This window comes from Pongo pygmaeus, chromosome 4 (assembly GCF_028885625.2).
Source record: "Pongo pygmaeus isolate AG05252 chromosome 4, NHGRI_mPonPyg2-v2.0_pri, whole genome shotgun sequence".
Lineage (NCBI taxonomy): Eukaryota > Metazoa > Chordata > Mammalia > Primates > Hominidae > Pongo > Pongo pygmaeus.
In genome coordinates, this window is record NC_072377.2 from 115,318,895 (window position 1) to 115,338,828 (window position 19,934).

Here is a 19,934-nt window from a genome sequence, read left to right on the forward strand (position 1 = left end):
TCCTGTGTCTACTAACCCTCCTGCCCCAAAAGAGGAAATGAAAAGGTCAGTGTGACCAGGATACTGAGAGAAGAATCATATGTCACGTGAGAAATGCTAAAGATCGATAGGCATATTTCCCTTGGAGAAGACTGTAGAAACAATATTGTCTTTAAATGTTTTAGGAATAGGCATATAGAATACCATATGTAATATTTTTGGGTTGGTCCAAAGGGTAGAGTTGGAGATTTAGATTTTGAGTTACTTTTAAAATTTTTCTGGAGTTATTAGTGAACTTGATGTTCCAGAAGATACTCACGTGGGTCAGGCATGGTGGCTCACGCCTGTAATCCCAGCACTTTGGAAGGCCGAGGTGGGCAGATCACCTGAGGTCAGGAGTTCAAGACCAGCCTGTCTAACATGGTGAAACCCTGTCTCTTCTAAAAATACAAAAATTAGCCGGGTGTGGTGGTGCACTCCTATAATCCCACCTACTTGGGAGGCTGAGGCAGGAGAATCAGTTGAACCTGGGAGGCGGATGTTGCAGTGTGCCAAGATTGCATCACTGCACTCCAGCCTGAGCAACACAGCAAGACTCAGTCTCTCAAAAAAAAAGAAGAAAAAAAAGATGTTCACATGAAGACTGGATGACTGTCAGAGCTTTGTGTTTCAAATGACAGTTTTTTCCAAATAACCTCAAAAAGCTTCCTTTCATTTCTCTAGGATTATGTTTTTATTTCTGCAAATCCTAGACATTCTCTTAAGGAAGGACAAGGTGATTTCCTATCCTTAGTTTGATAGTTACTATTAGATATCTAAAATATTTTAGTTAAAATTTTGTGCACTGATTCTCAACTTTGATCTTTATTTATATATATTTTTAAATTATAGCCATGAAAAATGTTATATGTATACTTGAGGTTTCTCTTTAACATCTTAAAAATCCCTGTTTCTTTCATTTTGTATTTTCTGCTAGGTAATTCTGTTCCACAGGATATCTGCTGTATGGCAGCTGATGGCAGATTAGTCTTTGCTGCTTATGGAAATGTTTTCTCTGCATTTGCCCGTAATAAAGAGGTTGGTACCACTAAACTACTTGTTTGTCAGTCAGTAGTTGTTTGTCATGATAGTGGAGGGAAGTTTAATTTTGTCATTCTTTACCCAGCACACTCTGGAACTATACAGTATTCTTTTTTTTCTAATGTATATTCAGTTTTCTGGAGGAAGACAAATTTTCAGAAAAGGCTTACTTAAAACTGATGCTTCACTTCAGTTTATTTGCCAGAGATGAATATCAGAATTACTTGGAGACCTTCTTCAAAATTTTTTATGCCCAGTCAGTTCCCATCTCGGGAGTTTTCTATTTTGTATATTTGTTGAGATAGGACGTAATGTGTATTATTAAGTATAGTTTTAAAATACTTCCCTGGAAAATTCATATTTGCACCACCACTTTACGTGGATTGGTTATTTATTATGTATAACTTAGCTTATAACTCTTTTTCTAAAAACCAGATGCCTTTTCCCTATTTAGAGAAAGCTAGATTCTATGTTTTCTCCACTGGTAAGGAAAGATCTTTTCTGGTCTAAATCTACCAGTTGGTTTCTGAATTTGTCCTGGAACAACTAGCTTGAGAAGTGACCTGGCCTTAGTGGTCTAGAATGAAAGGAAATGTAGGAATGGGGATACAAAGATAGCCAAATGATAGTATCACTGTACTTGTCGGGGACTTGGAGTGAGGTGGTTCCCACAGTCTTTCATCATCACTACCTGTGGCAGAGGAAGGTAACTTATCTGTAGAGTTCTTTAATGGAAGGTGTTCAGATTTTTAGAATTGGAAAAAATGTTCATTTTTGTACTGTTGTTTATAGTTTTCCCAGGGAGATATATGTGATTTACATGAGGAGACTTTATCCTGTATGTATATCCTATATGTGGTTCAGATGCAGAGACTTTAATAAAGGACTTTTATGCACAGGTGTGATCAGGGTTAGGGGAACAAAATAGGGGTGGGGAGGCATCAGACACTGTCAACTGTAGGAAGTTGTTACCACCCCTAAGGCCAGAGGGCCAAGGAGAAGAAACAGTGTTACTGGAATCTAGTGAGAACTGAAACCATGGAGAAGGGGCTATACTTATAGAGGGATCAGCTACTGTAAGGATCTCTGTCAAAGCAGAAAGGTATGGGGAAGAAGACCCTATATCCCCCTTTCCCATCTCATCTGAAAGCCAGTTGGTGATGGAGTCTATAGAGATCAGCCTTCTGGAATATACCATCTCGCTAGGATATATGTAGTTGCACTGATTGAATTGGTTGAGGGAACTAGGTGTGTGTGCATGCCTCCTCTCTAACCCAAGATGGAAGGCTGAGCCTCAAAGGTCTCATTTCTTTGTTCTTAATGGACAGTTTACTTCCTTATTGTTGAACTGGCTGAGGGAGCAGATGAACATGCCTGGTCCCTTAATATTTATGTGTTCATCCTAACCTTGAATAATCAAAAGTTGGGGTACATTTCTTAACAGAAGCATCTCAGGATTAGCATGTTTTTGGGATAATATGAGTAATATGACATGATGACTGAGTAATAATATGAAATTCTTTTAAACTTTGATGTTGTAGATAGTACATACCTTTAAGGGTCATAAGGCAGAAATCCATCTCTTGCAACCCTTTGGAGACCACATTATCTCTGTTGATACTGACAGCATTCTTATTATTTGGCACATATATTCAGAAGGTAAGAGTTAACTCATTTATTTGCTTTATCTTAGGGTAGTATGTGTTAATTAAAATTTAAAATCTATGTAAACATCTATGCCAGAGATTTTGCCTGTAAATAGTAAGAAATTAAAAAAATCAAAAATCTTTAACATGTGTAAGAAAAAAAGTTCTGAGTAAGAAAGAGATAAACAACTTTAGCAAGTTAACTACTTATAAACTGTTTAATGTGCTTACCTCAACTAATGTATTTTCCATTGCAGTTCTCCAACTTTGATGATTTGTTATATTGTTTTCCCTGTGGAGTGAATATTGATGTATTTTCATACCTGAGTAATTCTTGGTTTGTATTTTCACCTTTTAGTAAAGGAGACTGTAATAGTAAACTTGATCTTGTAATCTGAAGGAAAATATACATCCATTTCCTAGGGATATGAGTCAGTTTCTTTTAACTGTGATAGCTTAGACAGTGGCTATGTTTATGGGATTATGTATCTTTAAACATGAAGAATTTATCCCTAGGATATCTACACCTTTCCTCAGTAAAATACTGGGTTCATCATGAATTGAATCTTTTAAGTTCTTTAATCTGGTTACATTTGTAGCTTATATTGCCTCTTGGTTATTTCATTGTTCAATACACTGTTTTTTTTGTTTGTTTGTTTTTGTTTTTTAGTAAATATCCTGAAGATTGCATTTCTGGGAATTATTCCAGGTTCTTATTTCAGATTAGTAACCCTTTTCTTGTTTTGTTTTTGCTCAAGTAGAGGGAGGAAACAGAATTCCAAAAGTATTCCCTGTGCAGATAGAAGTTAAAAGAGCTTTTATTAGGTTACAGGATCTGGTTCTTACACTCCAGCAGACTCTCTTGAACCAGTATCTTCAGGGAGCCATTTGTAGTGACTGACGAATAAAGGCAAGGATCTCTTAAAATAGCATTCAAAGTGAAGTTTATATAATTTTCACCTATACCTATACATCTTAAACTGTGGTACCCATACCCCTGGAATTGTACAGCAGTGTGCCAGATAGTATGTGAACCTAAAGATTTAGTGAAATGTACCTTCTTTGATACACAAATTTACTGGAAAATAGAGTGAAACATTGTTTTAATCATGGAGGAACTGTAAAGTGAAAAGCAGAATTCAAACATAGAAATTTTGAATGTAACCAAAGATTTCAGAGAATTTTTTTTATCTTGGAGCAAGTGACCACTGGCTATGCCACCCCCCACTCCACAGGGTTATACGGTTTTTTTTTTTTCTCCTTTATTAGAGATTCTTTTGTGGAAACTCTTATTTCACTGAGGTGTGCCTTTTATTTTTGGCATTTTTTGAGTGGCCCATCAAACTTTCCAGATAATTGGCTCTTCATTCCCTGAAAGAGCTAAGTATAAGCACTTCACTTGGAATATTCACTCCTGTCTGTTGATCAAATTACAGAAACATTAATGTTAATCCTTAGGATCTTTTTTTTTTTAACTTTATTATGCTTTTCTGTAAAGTAATTCAAAAGTGAATGAAACTTTTAATAGTATTTTTATTAGCTACAGAAAATTTTTGACAGTCTAAATTAAATTACATTTACAAGTTGCCCCTCATTTTATTTCTCAAGGAATGTTTATAGATTAGTATCTAAGTCTGCGGTTTATTTTAGCATATAAATCTTTGATGTGATACTTACTTTAAGTGATAAATATATGGTTATATAAAACATTTTAAACTATTTTATAAAAAATAATTATAACTTTCACTTTTGTAGAAGAATACCTGCAGTTGACTTTTGATAAATCAGTATTTAAAATTTCTGCAATTTTGCATCCAAGTACCTACTTGAATAAAATACTTCTGGGCAGTGAACAAGGAAGCCTGCAGTTGTGGAATGTAAAATCCAAGTAAGTATTTTAGTTAGAAAATAATATAGTTGTCACCTTATCCTCATCTACTACTTCCTAATGCATACTTAAGTCTCATTTCTCCCTGCCCTTTTATATTTATTTGGAGGGTTGTCTATAAATACAGTTGGTCCCCTGTATCAGAGGAGTCAATTAACCTCGGATCAAAAATATTCAAGGAAAAATAAATAAATAATAATTCAACAGTACAACATCACATTTTAAAATAGTACAGTATAACAGCTATTTACATAGTATTTACATTATATTAGGTTTTATAAGTAAGCTAGAGATTATTTAAAGTATATGCATAAATGTGTGAAGGTTATATGCAAATACCATACCATTTTATGTAAGGGACTTGAGCATCTGTGAATTTTGGTATCAGCAGAGAGGTTGGGGAAGTCCTGGAACCAATCCCCCACAGATACTGAGATATAACTATATGTTTGCTTTTGGAGGTGTTGCTGGTGGCATCACATATGTGAAAGGTGGCATGTGATCCTGACACACATTAGACAGCTTCATAAATGCTCACTGAAAAGTATGTACTAATGACCTAATAGCTGTAAAGAATTGCTATAGAGAAGGCTCTAATAAAGATCTATGAGATCCATCAGAAAATAATAATTATGAGATTATTACTAGGGAGCTTCTGATTTTCCATACATGAAGATTTTCTGTACATGAAGAAGGTAAAAGATGGAAAGGCAAATCAATAATTTAGTGCTAGCATTTAGAAATGATTTTTAGGGTTAAAAGTACTTCCATAATCTCCCATAGATATGGCAAATATCTGTAATATTGATGTAGCCAGAGGGCTGGATACATGATTTTGAATACTTCTATCCATTATTTAAACATTTATCAGTAGGAAAAGGTGGCAGCTCACACTTCTTTGTATAGCATTTTAAAAAGCAAACAAAAATATTTGACCATCCAAATTGTTTTTTTCCAAAGTCTTTATAAATTCAAAAGGGAAAATAAGATTATTAAAGGTTTGATGTTTTAAATCAGTGTTTCATTACAATTTAACAAATACCATTGACTGCCTACTTTGTGTTAGGTTCAGGGATAGTGACAGAAATACTGTCTTTGCCCATTTACAGAATTTAATACATGATTTAATACTTTAATGATAATTATAATGATTTCAGATACCTCTGTTTGCTCCGTGGATGTGTTATTTATCATTCATGGCTTGCTTCTGAAATTGAGAGCAGCATTACTGTTGTCATATGACAGTCATATAACATGCAAATAATATTGTTATTAAAATATAAGTTATTCCCTTTCATGATGATGTTTCTATAAAGATACTACAGTCCTAAATTTTTTTTTTACTGTAGCCTGTAATATAACATGATTTTTACTCACGTATTTGTTTTCCACTTAGGACATTTAATTTCTTAATGAGGTGGCATAGCATTGTAGTTAGTTTGAGATCTAGAATTTGTCTGGACAATATTACTAACCTTGTGACATTAGCTTAATTATCAGAATAGTGTGTGGAAGAGTAAGAACTTAATAAATATCACCTATTATTATTTCACTTTTTAATGTGTAGCTGATACTGTTTTCCTCCAAAAAAAAAAAAAATACAGCTTTCAACTATTTTTCTTCTTGTAGTAAACTTCTATATACATTTCCAGGATGGAAAGTTGGAGTGACAGCTCTTCAGCAGGTTAGTATTTTTCTGTTAAGTCAAACAGGAACAAAGTTAATAGGAAAATCCTTCAGTTTCAGGAATCAATCATAATTTTAGACGTAAAGACAAAACAATATATAGCTTAGTTTACCTTTAAAATTGTTAGCCTGAGGAAAGAGTGTTTTGGAAATGTAAGTTAAAACAAGTAATAATGCCTCTGCCAATAACGCTTATGGGAGTCCTTTGTGCTTATAGTTTGACTTAAACCTGTGGTTGCTATGGATCCTTGTTTCTAATCATTTTGCAAGTATATGTAGTCCATTGTCTTGTGTAGACTGGAAATGAGTGTTCAGCAATGCAAGGGGTATTGTAAGTCATGTAGAGAAATTTGCCAAGATGTTGAGATTTATGGTTTGAAATAATTGGAGCCAAAATCCTAATGTTTGATTTGATGATGGACTATTTAAGAAATAACTGCTTTTTTTTTAATGAATCTGCAAAATATGTACAAATAAATGAATGCATGTCTACAGCGAATCTTGTGTTTATATTGGCCACATATGTAGCCAGTATACCCTTATCTTTTTCAGTATCCATTGTCTATACTTGCCCAATTTATATGTATTCCTTATCTTCTCTTACTGCCATCAACCTAGCTCCACTTTTGCCTATCCAGAAGACTCCATAAGTATCAGAGGATTAGGTCCCTTGAGGACAAGGGATTATATTTGTTTTAGTATCTCCAATTTCTACACAGAGTCTCATGCATAGTAGACACTTGATGACAAATTAATAAAACGTGTAGCCTGATTCCATTCTATAATGATATTGGACATTGATCTTTGCTAAAATAGAGAAATTCATAATAGAGCCTGTATGTAAGACTTATATTATAGACCATTATAACCATAGAATGTTAGAACTGGAACAGACTAATTGTAAAACTTTTTTTGCCTTTTCACATGTTTTGTAGGTTTTTCCTACTTTCTTGGATAAGCAATTCTTCACTTCCTTTGTAATTGGTTACATGTTGCCACGCATAGCGCAAGCCTTTACGTTTTCTAGGAGTTGTCTCCTTTTTCTGTTTCCATCCAGTCCAGTGATCTGTAGTGATTTTATACATAGCTTTCTTTTTCTGTTGGGGCTGTTTTCTTTCCAAAATCTTACCAGCTAGGTTTTGGGAATGAGGATGGGATGTTGACTGGCAGAATTGAAGCTGGGAAGTAATTTGGAAAAATCATTTCTGAATACTTCTATGCTGAATAAAAAAGTATGCTGGAGTGGTAATACTTCCTGAGTTTTTCTGCCATCTTTTAGAAGATACTTCATTATTTCTTTTGATAACACCTAATAAATGATGCGTATCATCAGGATTATTAAAGCTATTTTGCTTAAGAAAGTAAAAGTTTGAATAATTTAATTTTTAGGCACCAGCCGTGGATGTTGTTGCTATTGGTCTTATGTCAGGTCAAGTTATCATTCATAACATTAAATTTAATGAAACATTAATGAAGTTTCGTCAAGACTGGGGACCCATTACTTCAATTTCATTTCGCACAGGTAACTTTTAACATACTTATTGATAGGAGTTAAGAACACTTAACATTCACTACTTTAAAAGTCAATTTTTTTTTGTCTTCTGGTAGCTTAATCTAATAGAAGTGAATGAATACTGGAGTAAAAGGCAAAGAAATATGAATAGGTTATTGGTATATAGTTTTTTTATAACTTTATGGATTAAAAGGGAAGAGAGAAGAATTCTTGTTTATTTTGGGGGATCTAGAAGTATTTTTCTTAATGCATTTTATTTTAATAACAGATGGTCATCCAGTAATGGCAGCTGGAAGCCCATGTGGCCATATTGGACTCTGGGATCTAGAAGACAAAAAATTAATCAACCAAATGAGAAGTGCACACTCTACAGCAATTGCCGGACTGACATTTCTCCATAGAGAGCCACTTCTTGTCACAAATGGCGCTGACAATGCTCTTAGGGTATTACGATTATTGTTAACATCTTCCTGGCTCATCTAACTTACCCTTTGGGTTATTACAAGCTTGCTTTAATGTATCAGCTTTCAACCTAGAAGATGAAAGGAATATGGAATGAGATATTGGTATAGATGAAACAAAAAGCACAGCAGGTGACATGATTGCAGTGAAGCGGGAAAGAATTACAGTTTATTTCTCCCCCAATACCCACTCTCTCCCTTGTAGCTCCAGGGTCAGTGGCTTAGCAAGCACTACTCAATGCCAGTTGATTTATGTAGGGGGTGATTTGACTACTTGCGGATCAGATGGAACATTGTAGAAGAACTGACGTTTTTATTTCTTGGCAGATATGGATATTTGATGGTCCTACAGGTGAAGGCCGACTTTTGAGATTCAGAATGGGTCATAGTGCTCCTCTTACCAATATCAGATATTATGGACAGAATGGACAGCAGATTCTAAGTGCAAGTGAGCTTCTGCTTCATACTATTAGTTTATTTCAGCAAGTATTGAGATGTGGGTGCCCAGTATTAGGTTTGATATTTACACATATTTAGATTCACATATCTCTTTGAGTGACTTAGAAGTCGGGGTAAAACTAAGAGTCCTTTTTGTCTACTTGAGAAGCACTATAGATGTTATTATCTATGCTTAATGTGTCCTTCTATTTACTAATCCTCAGAGACAGAATGGTCAGATTCTAAAAATTCTGTTAGTCTGCTGAAAATTATTAGTACATCATTTTCATTTTATCCTTTGTTCTTACTAAATGGCATTCTATAAAATGTTGAATATTTTAACGAAGTAGTTGTAATCTGGTTTTCCCTTTAAAGTGTCTCAAACTGTAACTTCAAGATTTTCAAGTTGAATTTTATAAAATTTGTAATTCACATAGTCCCTTGTTTTAATGAAGCTTGATTAGGGATTTTCTGTGTATATCAACAGGTCAAGATGGAACTCTTCAGTCGTTTTCCACGGTACATGAAAAATTCAATAAGAGCTTGGGACATGGTAGGTCCTCTACAAGACAAAATAAGCCAGTCACTAAAGAAACATTTCAACATTCTATGAAACAACTGGAGGAAGTTTCCTCAATGCATTTTATTTTTTCTTGGATGAACTAGATAAACATGTATGGAAGCGGTAGTAAGATTCCTAGCATCAAAGTTGCTATAGAAGTGGTTGAGGTTCTGCTATAAGGTTATTGAAAAAAGTTAGGTGTCTTGGGTGGTAAAAACATACTGCTGCCACCCAAAAGATGTTCATGGCCTCACTTGAGCTATCTGTAGAGTGCACAGTTTTAAAATGGAAGGTAGCTTAGAGAAAGCATCAAAGTAAGTGGCATCCAATATTTTTGCTTTAAAGCAATCATTTATTCTCTTTCCCTTTTCATGGTTTCCAGCCTTTGAAAAATTTTGTTTATTAAACAACAAAATCTTACTCAGTTTTATTATTACTAATTTTTAAGTGACTATCTTATACTATTCATTCATGTATATAAATTTTAAGATTATTTTTAACAATATCTAAAATAACTTCTTAGAATTAAAAAATAACAGTGGTAATAACATCTTTGTTTTGTTTGACTTAAATGGGAATGTCTTGAACTTTATAGTTACAAGACAATGATAGCTTTTCTTTTATATACACTTTTTATTAAGAAGGATTCATAGCTGTCTGTGTTCCCCTTTCCCGCAACCTCAGGATTAATAAATAAAAAGAGAGTTAAACGTAAAGGACTTCAGAATACCATGTCAGTGAGACTTCCACCCATCACAAAGTTTGCAGCAGGTAAGTAACTTCATACGGGGTTTTGAGAAGTTCTCCTTTGTCATTTATTTCCTACTGTATGCTATTTTATTTTCTGTTTTAATAAATGCTTTTACAAATATTAGTAAGCATTCAGAAGGTAACCCCAGGTGCATGCTGGTCTTGTGTGAAGACTAAAAATGAGTTATTTTAAATGTGAACTTCTTATCTATTAACATCAGGCTTTGCTCTTCTGTATAACAGGTATTAATAATATTTGATTTTATAGCCTTTTTATTCTGTCATATGCCTGGTATAATGAAAGTCACTAATGTAAAAAGAACTGGAACAGCAGAGTATGAGAACATAGAGCTCTGACTAATTAAGATCTAAGGATACTGAAGTCTTAGTATACAATGTCATTTGACCTGTGCCGCTTTCAAAGAAGTGATTTTAAGAAAAATATAGATAATGGGTTTGTTGCGTGAAATCTATCATGGGAAATTACTGTAGAGGCACCATTTCTATTTGAAAGTTATTATGACCACCTTTCTGTTTTCTTAGAGCTTGAGTCATGTTTCTAAAAACATTTGAATCACATCACTCATCTGCTTAAAATTTCTTAGTGGCTTCTTACACCTTTAGAGTAGAATCTCATCTCCTTAAAATGAGTTTCAAGACCCTTTGTAGTGTGGTCCTGATCGCCTTGCCCTATTCCTATCCCTCCCAAGAAGATACTACACTTACTTGCTGTCCTCCGTTTTGTTCATTTTTTCTTGTTCATGTTATCCCCCCCCAGGTAATTTCTACTTGTTGTACCACTCCATCCAGAGAGCCATTTACTTTCCCCAAATCTCCTGAGTGGTCTTATAAGGCACTATCATACTTTACTGTAATTTCTTCTAATTGGAATCTCTTGTTAGGTATGTTAATTAGCTTGATTTAGCCGTTCCACAATGTATACATATCACAACATTATGTTCTATGCCATAAACACATAAATACACACATTTTTTGTCAATTAAAAAATAATAATCTCTTGTTAGATTGGAAACATTGCTATCAGATATTACCTGTTTGTTTTACCATTGTATCCCTAGTGTCTGAAATATTAGATGCCTAATAAGTAATAGATGAAATAACAGAATGAAAAGTAATTTGATTTATGATTTTCATTACGTTTTAGAGGAAGCTCGTGAAAGTGACTGGGATGGTATCATTGCTTGCCATCAAGGTAAGCTATCTTGCTCAACCTGGAATTATCAAAAATCTACAATAGGCGCTTACTTTCTCAAGCCAAAAGAGTTGAAGAAAGATGACATAACTGCAACAGTAAGTGAGCTTGTTTCTAAGAGTATCTTCTCTTTAAAACTTTCCTATGGAAATCTTGTTATACTCAAGTTTTCTCGTCATAATATTGATTGAAAAAATGTAGTTTAACATTTTAAAGCATTGCATAACCCACAGCCACAAACATTTGCTCCTGTGACTTCTAAGAGTTTTCTAGTTTTAGCTCTTATATTTAGGTTTATTCTCTCTGAATTGATTTTTGTGTATGGTATGATAAAGGGGTCCAAATTCATTTTTTTGCATGTGGATATCCAGTTGTCCCAGCACTATTTGTTCAAAAGACTATTCTTTCTCTACTGAAAGATCGTTTCCTCTGCTGAAAGTCATTTGACCATGTATGTAAGAGTTTATTTCTGGACTCTGAATTCTCTTCCATTGATCTGTATGTCTGTTCCTATACCAGTACTACACTGTGTTGATTTTGGTAGCTTTGTGGTAAGTTTTAATATCAGGAAGTGTGACTTCTCCAGGTTTTTTGTTCTTTTTTCAAGATTGTCTTGGCTCTTCTGGTCCCTTGCATTTCCATATGGATTTTAGAATGAGCTTATTAATTTCTGCAAAAAAAAAGCAACTACGATTTTGATAGGGATTTCGTTTTGATTTTATAGATCAGTTTGAGTGTTGTCTCTGATCTATGAACATGGGGTGTTTTTCCATTTGTTTAGATCTTCCTTAATTTTTCAACAATTTTCTGTAGTTGTTTGTATGTAAGTCTTACACTTCTTTGGGTACATTTTTCCTAGTATTCTTTCTAATGTTACTGAAGTAGAGTTTTTTGTTTGTTTGTGTGTTTTTTTATTTTGGATTGTTCATTGAGAGTGTATCAAAATGCAATTGATTTTTGCATTATTGATCGCATATCTTGCAACCTTGCTGAACTTGTTTATTAGTTCTAATAGTTTTTAATAGATGCCTCTGCTTTTGAAAATGCTTATTAAAAGTGTAACTCAACATTTGACCCTATTTTATACAAATTGCATTGTAAGTTTGTATATTTTATTCTCCGTAGTATGAAAATCCAGTCTTAAGCTTTTATATAATTTTCTAAACCGTAAAGATTCTATCTTACGCTCCCTTAGGGACATTTACCTACGTAGTTTTGAATAATGGTTGTAATAGTAGTGGTAATGATAATCACAGGTAACATTTTCTGTGTGATTACTTTGTTCCAGGCTTTCTGTCTGGCATGGATTATTTCATATTTTCCTTTCAACAGTCCTACAGCATGGTACATTGGTTAGCTGCTTTTTATGGACAGTAAAACAGGCTTTATGAGCAACATGCCTAAGATCAATGAAACGAGTAAGGGGCAGAGCTGGGATTTGAACCTAAGACAATTCATTCTAGAATCTGTATTCTTATAGCCCATAGGGATCACTTATAGAACATTTAGTATGTGTGTATACTATGATATTTAGCTGGAGTTGAGTTATTTGTCTGACAGTCTCAGCTATCTGGAGCAAAGCTAGTAACCAATTAGTAATAAGCAAAAATACGTATAGAGAGCCTATGCACTAAAGTACAATTTGTTACTCAAAGATAACATTCACGGTTTATTTATTTTTGCTTTGTTTGGCTTAGATAATACATTAGAATGAATAAATTAGAAGAAGAGATTGCCAGGAGCAGGCCAACTAAAAACAATAACTCCCCTAAAAAAATGTAAAGCAGGACAATGTAGGACCTCTACTTGTAGGTTACAGCGTACAATCTCCTTTAGTTTCCTGATTGTATAACTGTACAACATAGCATAAACATTTATGAATTTTTCAAAATAGGTCAGCTTAATGTTTGTGTTTCATTTAGGAAGATAAAATGCTTTTTAACCATAGTAATTTCCTATCTAAAATACATTTTTTTAAAGAAATCTTTATCTAGAAAAATGTATGTATGTAAAACATATTTATGTGATGCAGTGTAAATATGTCTTGACAAAGTGGTATGTCAAACTTTATGTTGCTTTGCTTAGTTAAATAAACCTTCATTAAATACTTTCTATTTAGTTTGTATAAGTCATCTGTTTAGATGTAAATTCAATTTAGATGTAAATTGAATTATCTCTTGGGTGGATGACATCTGACTGACACACATTGGCAATCAGTTATTTCTCCAACAGTGACCAAATGTGTAGCCAGTCTCATGTTTTCAATATAGAAAAAATATATTGACATAATATTGATATTTTAAGTATTAAAATGAGATTATATTATAGAACCTGCTTATAAACCAAATGTTTTCTTCGTAGTGTCTTATATATTTCCTTCCTAATATGTCATAATTAAAATATTTTGGGCTTTTGCTTGGCCATTCTAACTAATGGTATGTTTTTGGTTTTATGTCAGCTGTGGAAGCAGTTACAAAAGGCAAGATAAAAAGAAATTAGGCAATGGAATGTTTTGACTTTAGCCTTGTTAATAAATTAAAAATTGAAGGCTAGTCCCATATATAGTTCTCTTGACTTTGTACATTTAAATTGAGTTAACCTTAGTTATGTTTTGTTTTCTTAGATAATAATTCTTCATACTTTTTAAAGAATGGAGATAGAATCTAGCATATATTCTTATACACCCAAATATTACTTTATGTTAAAAAAACTAATGAAGCAATTCATTTATCATGCTTTTGTTAAATAAAAAGGAACAAGTAGATAAAAAATACTTTGGAAAGCATAAAGTGCAATAAAAATGTTATTTTCTTTGTCATTTGTGGGTTTTTTTTCTTAAAGGCAGTGGATATAACTTCTTGTGGAAACTTTGCTGTAATTGGCCTCTCATCAGGAACTGTAGATGTATATAACATGCAGTCTGGCATACATCGAGGAAGTTTTGGCAAGGATCAAGGTATAGAATTTTTTTCCTTGTTTTTAATTAATGTAGATAGATACAAGACTAGTAGTGAAAGCTGGCGTGTATAATCTTTAAGTGCTGGGAATTTTGCTAAAGTTGAAGATGGGTTATAATCAACCCTATATGGCAGATACTGCAATTGTATCATAAGGACCATGTTGAAAGAGAAAAGTCATGGGTACCTAAAGAGTGACGTGGATATTATACAGATTAATTTTTTTTCTTCTCTCCTTTAAGCAGAAAATCTTAACAAACTTTTCAAACCTATGTTGTATCGATCTGATTTCTGTTTTTTTACTCGAACAGTATTAATAATTAAGAATCTTCTTACACCCCTAAAATCCAGATTAATTTCAAGATTTTAAAGCATATTTAAGTGGCAGCTTATATATTTGAATGAAGGAATCACTGTGTGTATTGTTCAGAGAGAAACACTGCCAATTCTCATTTTTTTTTTCTTTTGACATCTACCTTACAGCTCACAAGGGATCTGTTAGAGGTGTCGCAGTGGATGGATTAAACCAGTTGACAGTTACAACTGGTAGTGAAGGATTACTCAAATTCTGGAACTTTAAAAACAAAATTTTAATCCATTCTGTGAGCCTCAATTCATCTCCAAATATCATGTTGCTACATAGGGACAGGTAAACTTTTAATGATAATGGATTTTCTCTTTGATTCTTTTGGTAAAAGTTATAAAGTCACAATTTACCAAGTGGGAAAAATCAGACTATTTAATAAAGAACAACATTTGGCTTAATTTCCCCCGAAGTGTACTTGATTTAACAAAATTCAAGTGGAGGTGAGATTTTAGTTCAAGGGTTTTTTGTTTATTAAAACTGGTGCATTTATCTTGCTAGTGGCATTCTGGGACTCGCCTTGGATGACTTCTCCATTAGTGTTCTGGACATAGAAACTAGGAAGATTGTCAGAGAGTTTTCTGGACACCAAGGCCAAATAAATGACATGGTAAAACAAACTCTAACTAATAAAACTTGACTCATTTCTACATTTGTTTGGGTGTGTTATCCTTTAATAGCCTTAAAATCATTATATGAGGTGGTTATCAATTTTAATTTGCAGGCTATTTTTCAAAGATTTTAAAGGAAAATTTTGAATTAAAAGTTTAATATTTTTCAGGGAGTTGATGCGATCAAATTAAAGTATAAGTTTTAGAGCTCGTCTGTTTTTTCATTAACTCTAAACAAGGCCAAAGTATACTTTAGAGAATGAATGATCCATTGGTATATATGTCATTCTTAACTTAATATTAAAATAGGCTGAGAGAACTCATTTCTGATTTACTATGTATGGAATGAATTAATAGTAGAAGACCATTTGCCTGGAATATCTGGTATCTGGTTTATTTTAGTTTAGTGCTATTTCTAGAGTTTACATATCTTAACTCTGAAAGGGTTTAATTAATAAAAATGTGCTTAAGTTTACTATTATGTTCTTATAATGGGATATATGATATGGAAAGAAGTAAACTAGTTTAAATAGCGTATTTCATTAAAAAGAACTTTTAAAATAAATTTGTCACTTGAGGACCATATTAAGTATATATTATCATTTTTCATCAATTGCAGATACCTTGATTTGCTTGAAAATAGAAAAAGTAAAATAAAAATAAAATCTTAATACTTAGTGACAAACCCAACAGCTACATTTACTAGTTCTCACACCAAAAATCAGAATTTACTCCTTTCCTTCAAAATCGAAGAAAAAAAACATGGTGAGGACATTGTGTTCTGCAGATAGGAGGCTGGCAAAATGACACATCAGCACAATTTGTTTTGACAGCATCTGTAGAAATGAGGGTGGGATTGGGTTAATTGTGCTGAAATGGCACTTTTGAAAACATCTGTCAGTGTCGAGTTGCTCTTCCTATTTCTTTTTCAAACCTTACTTTCAACTTGTATATCTCGAGTTTCCCTGCTCAGTAGTAAGTTATTCCCGTTAGTTAAATCTGTGAGCATTTATAACATGACTTTACCTCTCAGAATCATTCTTTCCCATCCTTTACTATCTGTACCACCCTTCTGTAAATTGATCTATCTGTAACTTGAGATTTGAGTTCCCATTATATTACTGCAGCCTGAGGAACAAATTAACATTTACGTATCCCAGTATCATCTACTAATTTAAACTGCTGGATGAACAGTCTACTACAACTGTAAACTTTAAAGTTTTTCCTTTTGGGTCATCTTTCACCTGTGATCTGATTTGTGCCTCACAACCCTTAGGTACTACAGGCAAAGAGATCTATTATTTATCCATTTTCATAGCTAGAAAAAATAATGGGTGGCATAAGTAGTTTATTTAAATTTATTTTGAAAATCTGATTATTATAGTTTGTTTAGAAATAAAGCATTATTAAAAGAGAAAAGATTTTTAACTTAAGCTTCAAGAAAAGTAAGCCCTTATCACACACATAAACATTGTCTATAAATAAATAGAAGATTATGATTTGAAAATTAATGCAGTACACTTTTTTAACTTTTAATAATTCATTTAAAAGTCTAATCTTTATCCAGATTCCAAATCAGTGGTATTTAGGAAGTGGTATTTTCTTTTATATAAAATAAGGCAGCCTGAATGTTAGTCAAAATAATTTTTTTATGAAGCCTGCAGTATCTTTTCATTTATTACATTCTTTAAGGTGTTAACTATATACATACACACATACATACAAATATATTCATATATATATATATTTTTTTTTTTAATTTAAAGGCTTTTAGTCCTGATGGTCGTTGGTTAATAAGTGCTGCGATGGATTGCTCTGTTAGGACTTGGGACCTTCCTTCTGGGTGGTAAGTTTATATTTCTAAATCCCTAACCTCTATAAGATTTGTAAGTCATTTTCTTCACATGTGACTTTTACCGATAGTAAATGGGTTATATGCTTTTTCAATGTGACTATATTTGGAGATTTTTCTGACATGACTATATTGTATCCTTGGAGTGTGTTTGATAACAGCAGGTAGTAGTGTCATGAAACATAATAGAAAAATGAAATCTGTCTTATGTTTTCTCATCCTGCAAAATTGAGATACAGAAGCGAGATGCCTAAACCTTAAGAAAGCTCATTTGACCTTTTTTGATACTCCAAAATAAAGCTCAGACTTAAGGATGGCAAACTTTTGAGTTTTTTTAGTTCATGCTGAATTTAGTTAAAAGGTCAAACCCCCTAACTTTTCATTTTTGTATATCTCTTCTGCTTCTCTGACATAATTCTTAAAAGAAGGCATTTTAGATAGTCTTAGTGCATTTTCTGTTGCTTATAACAGAATATTGAAACTCAGTTATTTCTAAAGAAAAGGAGTTTATTTCTTACACTTTGGGGGATTGAGAAGCCCCAGGTCAAGGGGCTATATCTGGTGAGAGCCTTCTTGCTGGTGGAGACTCTCTGAAGAGTCCCAAGGTGGTATGGGGAATCACTGAGTAAGGGGGCTGAGCGTGATAATGTAATAGCTTGAGTCTGTCTTCCTCTTCTTGTAAAGCCACGTTTCCCTTTCATGATAATCCCTTAATCCACGAATGGGTTAATCCATTAATGAGGCCAGAGTCATCATGATCCAATCACCTCTTAAAGGCACTCCCTCTCAATACCATCACATTGGGGATTAAGTTTAAACATGAGTTTTGGAGGGGACATTCAAACTATATCTTAAAGTGGTGAAAATGTGTGTCTTCGGATTTGGTTAAAACATAACAAATGTTCAGAAATCTGTTTCATGGGTTGAAATTTGCTACTAATCCAGGACTTTAAAGAGAAAGTGGTATGAACAGAGGAGACATACAGAATGTGTGGGCTTTGTTGTTAAAAATTAAGTAGGTATAGATACCATTTAAAATCATCTCATTTAATATAGGATTGCTTAGATGAGTATGAAGAAAGGAAGAATTATGGGAACAGCAAAACATCTAATTTAACAGTAACATGCCATTAGAGAAAGATAGGTGAGAAAAATGAGAAGGAAGGTGGTACTTTTTAATCTGAAATACTCCTAAATTAAGCTCTGTTCACTTCCTCTTCCTACTCAGGAATTGAATAAGCTCATACATGAAAACAGTTTGACCTTTAGGAAGGAAAAACCCTGATGTCCTCAGTTCCCTTCAAGTTTGAAACAGGCCTGAGGCATACCTACCCATCTTGTGTATACACTGGATTTGTAGTAAGCACAGCTAACGATTGTCACTAGTGGGTCCAGCTTTAATAACCAGGGACCTTTGTCCACAGGTGTGTCTCTTTCACTTAAAATAGAGTGAAGCAAAATCAAATTTATTAACTGTATCCTCCTTTGGCTTCAGAAAGTTCACTTAAAGTTGGTATTTCTTCAATTAAAAAAAATTTTGTTAAAGACACTATTAGAAATATTAGTGGTCTGTCACTTCTTGGGCTGTTGCTATGTTCTAAAAGTTAATGTTATATAATTTGAATTGCTTTAAAATAAGAAAGTTGTATAAATAGTAGAGTTGACATAGTGCCTTTTTCATTTTCCTGTTTAATAGTTTTAGTTTATATTAGTGGGGGAGATAGATTATTCAGTAGTAGTAAATTGGCAATGTATTATAAGTGGTAAATTCGTCCTTGGAATGAAAAAATTAGGATCTGAAAGTAGCATTCAAAGCCACTAACCTTTGACCCAGCATTAGCCTTTTGCTGAATTTCTTATATCAGTAAAAAGTTGAACAGATTCAAATCTGATAGATTTTCAGCTCTAGTATCTTTATTTTTAGGTGAACAGGCAATTTTAAGTGAATAGAGAGGCATGAAGCTGGGTGTAGCACAAGCGCAAGAAGTGACCACATCGAATTTTTAAAAGAAAATGTAATAAAATGTACATTGATTGAAGAAAAGTATATTTTTATTAAAGAAAAAAGTTTTTGGTTAAAATTTGAAGTGGACCAAATGAGAGAGCTTGAATAACTATCCAACAACTGCTGCTGCTTAATTGCAACTAAGCTAAGATTTACAATGTGCTGCTAGGCAGTGTTTATGCTTTTATTTTTCATATCCTAACAAGTTGTAGGTACTATTACTGTTATTAGTCCCATTTCAAAAATGAGGAGGTGGAGGCTATTAGAGAAATTAAGTGATTTGCCCAAGGCGACTTAGTTTATAAATGACAGAGTGCAAAATAAGCACAGGAGAAAGAAATAGATTTCTTAACGGTTATGTTATCATCTTTGCTCAGACTGTGTCTTGTTTTAAGTATGAACTGATGTGCTTGGAAAAAAAAATAATAATTAGTATGACAACCTTTGGAAATTCCTAGTTCTTCTTTCAGTTAAATAATTTGAATAATGAAAACACATTACACAGCCTGGAAAGTGAAGCTATCTATGAGTAAACCCTTGAGTGTATTAATATACAGGTATATCCATCTGGAATTGTGCCTATCTGAAACAAATTGCATGGGTATTAAAGTTACCTGTGAAGTTTTTTTTAAAGTGGTGAAACATTTTTTATGTTTGTAAAATTTTCAGAGGAGCAGAGTTGAAATTTTTCATCTAAAATTATCATTCCTCTACCACTACCACCACCTTTTATGCCTGGTTGTTTTTGATCTAATAGAAATTCAGATTGAATTCCTTTTTATTTTTTTTTCTGAGATGAAGTCTTGCTCTGTCGCCCAGGCTAGGGTACAGTGGTACAGTTTCGGCTCAGTGCAAGCACTGTCTCCCAGGTTCAAGCAATTCTGCCTCAGCTTCCCGAGCAGCTGGGACCACAGGCGTGCCACCACCAT

General features: G+C 33.4%; 1 protein-coding gene across 1 annotated transcript in view; it reads left to right on the forward strand.

The window, feature by feature from the left end:
• Positions 1-19,934, forward strand: part of WDR36 (WD repeat domain 36) — a 37,352-nt gene that overhangs the window by 3,812 nt on the left and 13,606 nt on the right. The window contains exons 3-16 of the mRNA XM_054488293.2: positions 956-1,056; positions 2,601-2,718; positions 4,461-4,593; positions 6,223-6,277; positions 7,669-7,801; positions 8,061-8,236; positions 8,581-8,701; positions 9,179-9,244; positions 9,938-10,024; positions 11,169-11,314; positions 14,058-14,172; positions 14,657-14,822; positions 15,039-15,147; positions 16,915-16,994. Coding sequence (XP_054344268.1) covers positions 956-1,056; positions 2,601-2,718; positions 4,461-4,593; positions 6,223-6,277; positions 7,669-7,801; positions 8,061-8,236; positions 8,581-8,701; positions 9,179-9,244; positions 9,938-10,024; positions 11,169-11,314; positions 14,058-14,172; positions 14,657-14,822; positions 15,039-15,147; positions 16,915-16,994 — 1,606 coding nt within the window. The remainder of the gene's footprint in view (positions 1-955; positions 1,057-2,600; positions 2,719-4,460; positions 4,594-6,222; positions 6,278-7,668; positions 7,802-8,060; positions 8,237-8,580; positions 8,702-9,178; positions 9,245-9,937; positions 10,025-11,168; positions 11,315-14,057; positions 14,173-14,656; positions 14,823-15,038; positions 15,148-16,914; positions 16,995-19,934) is intronic.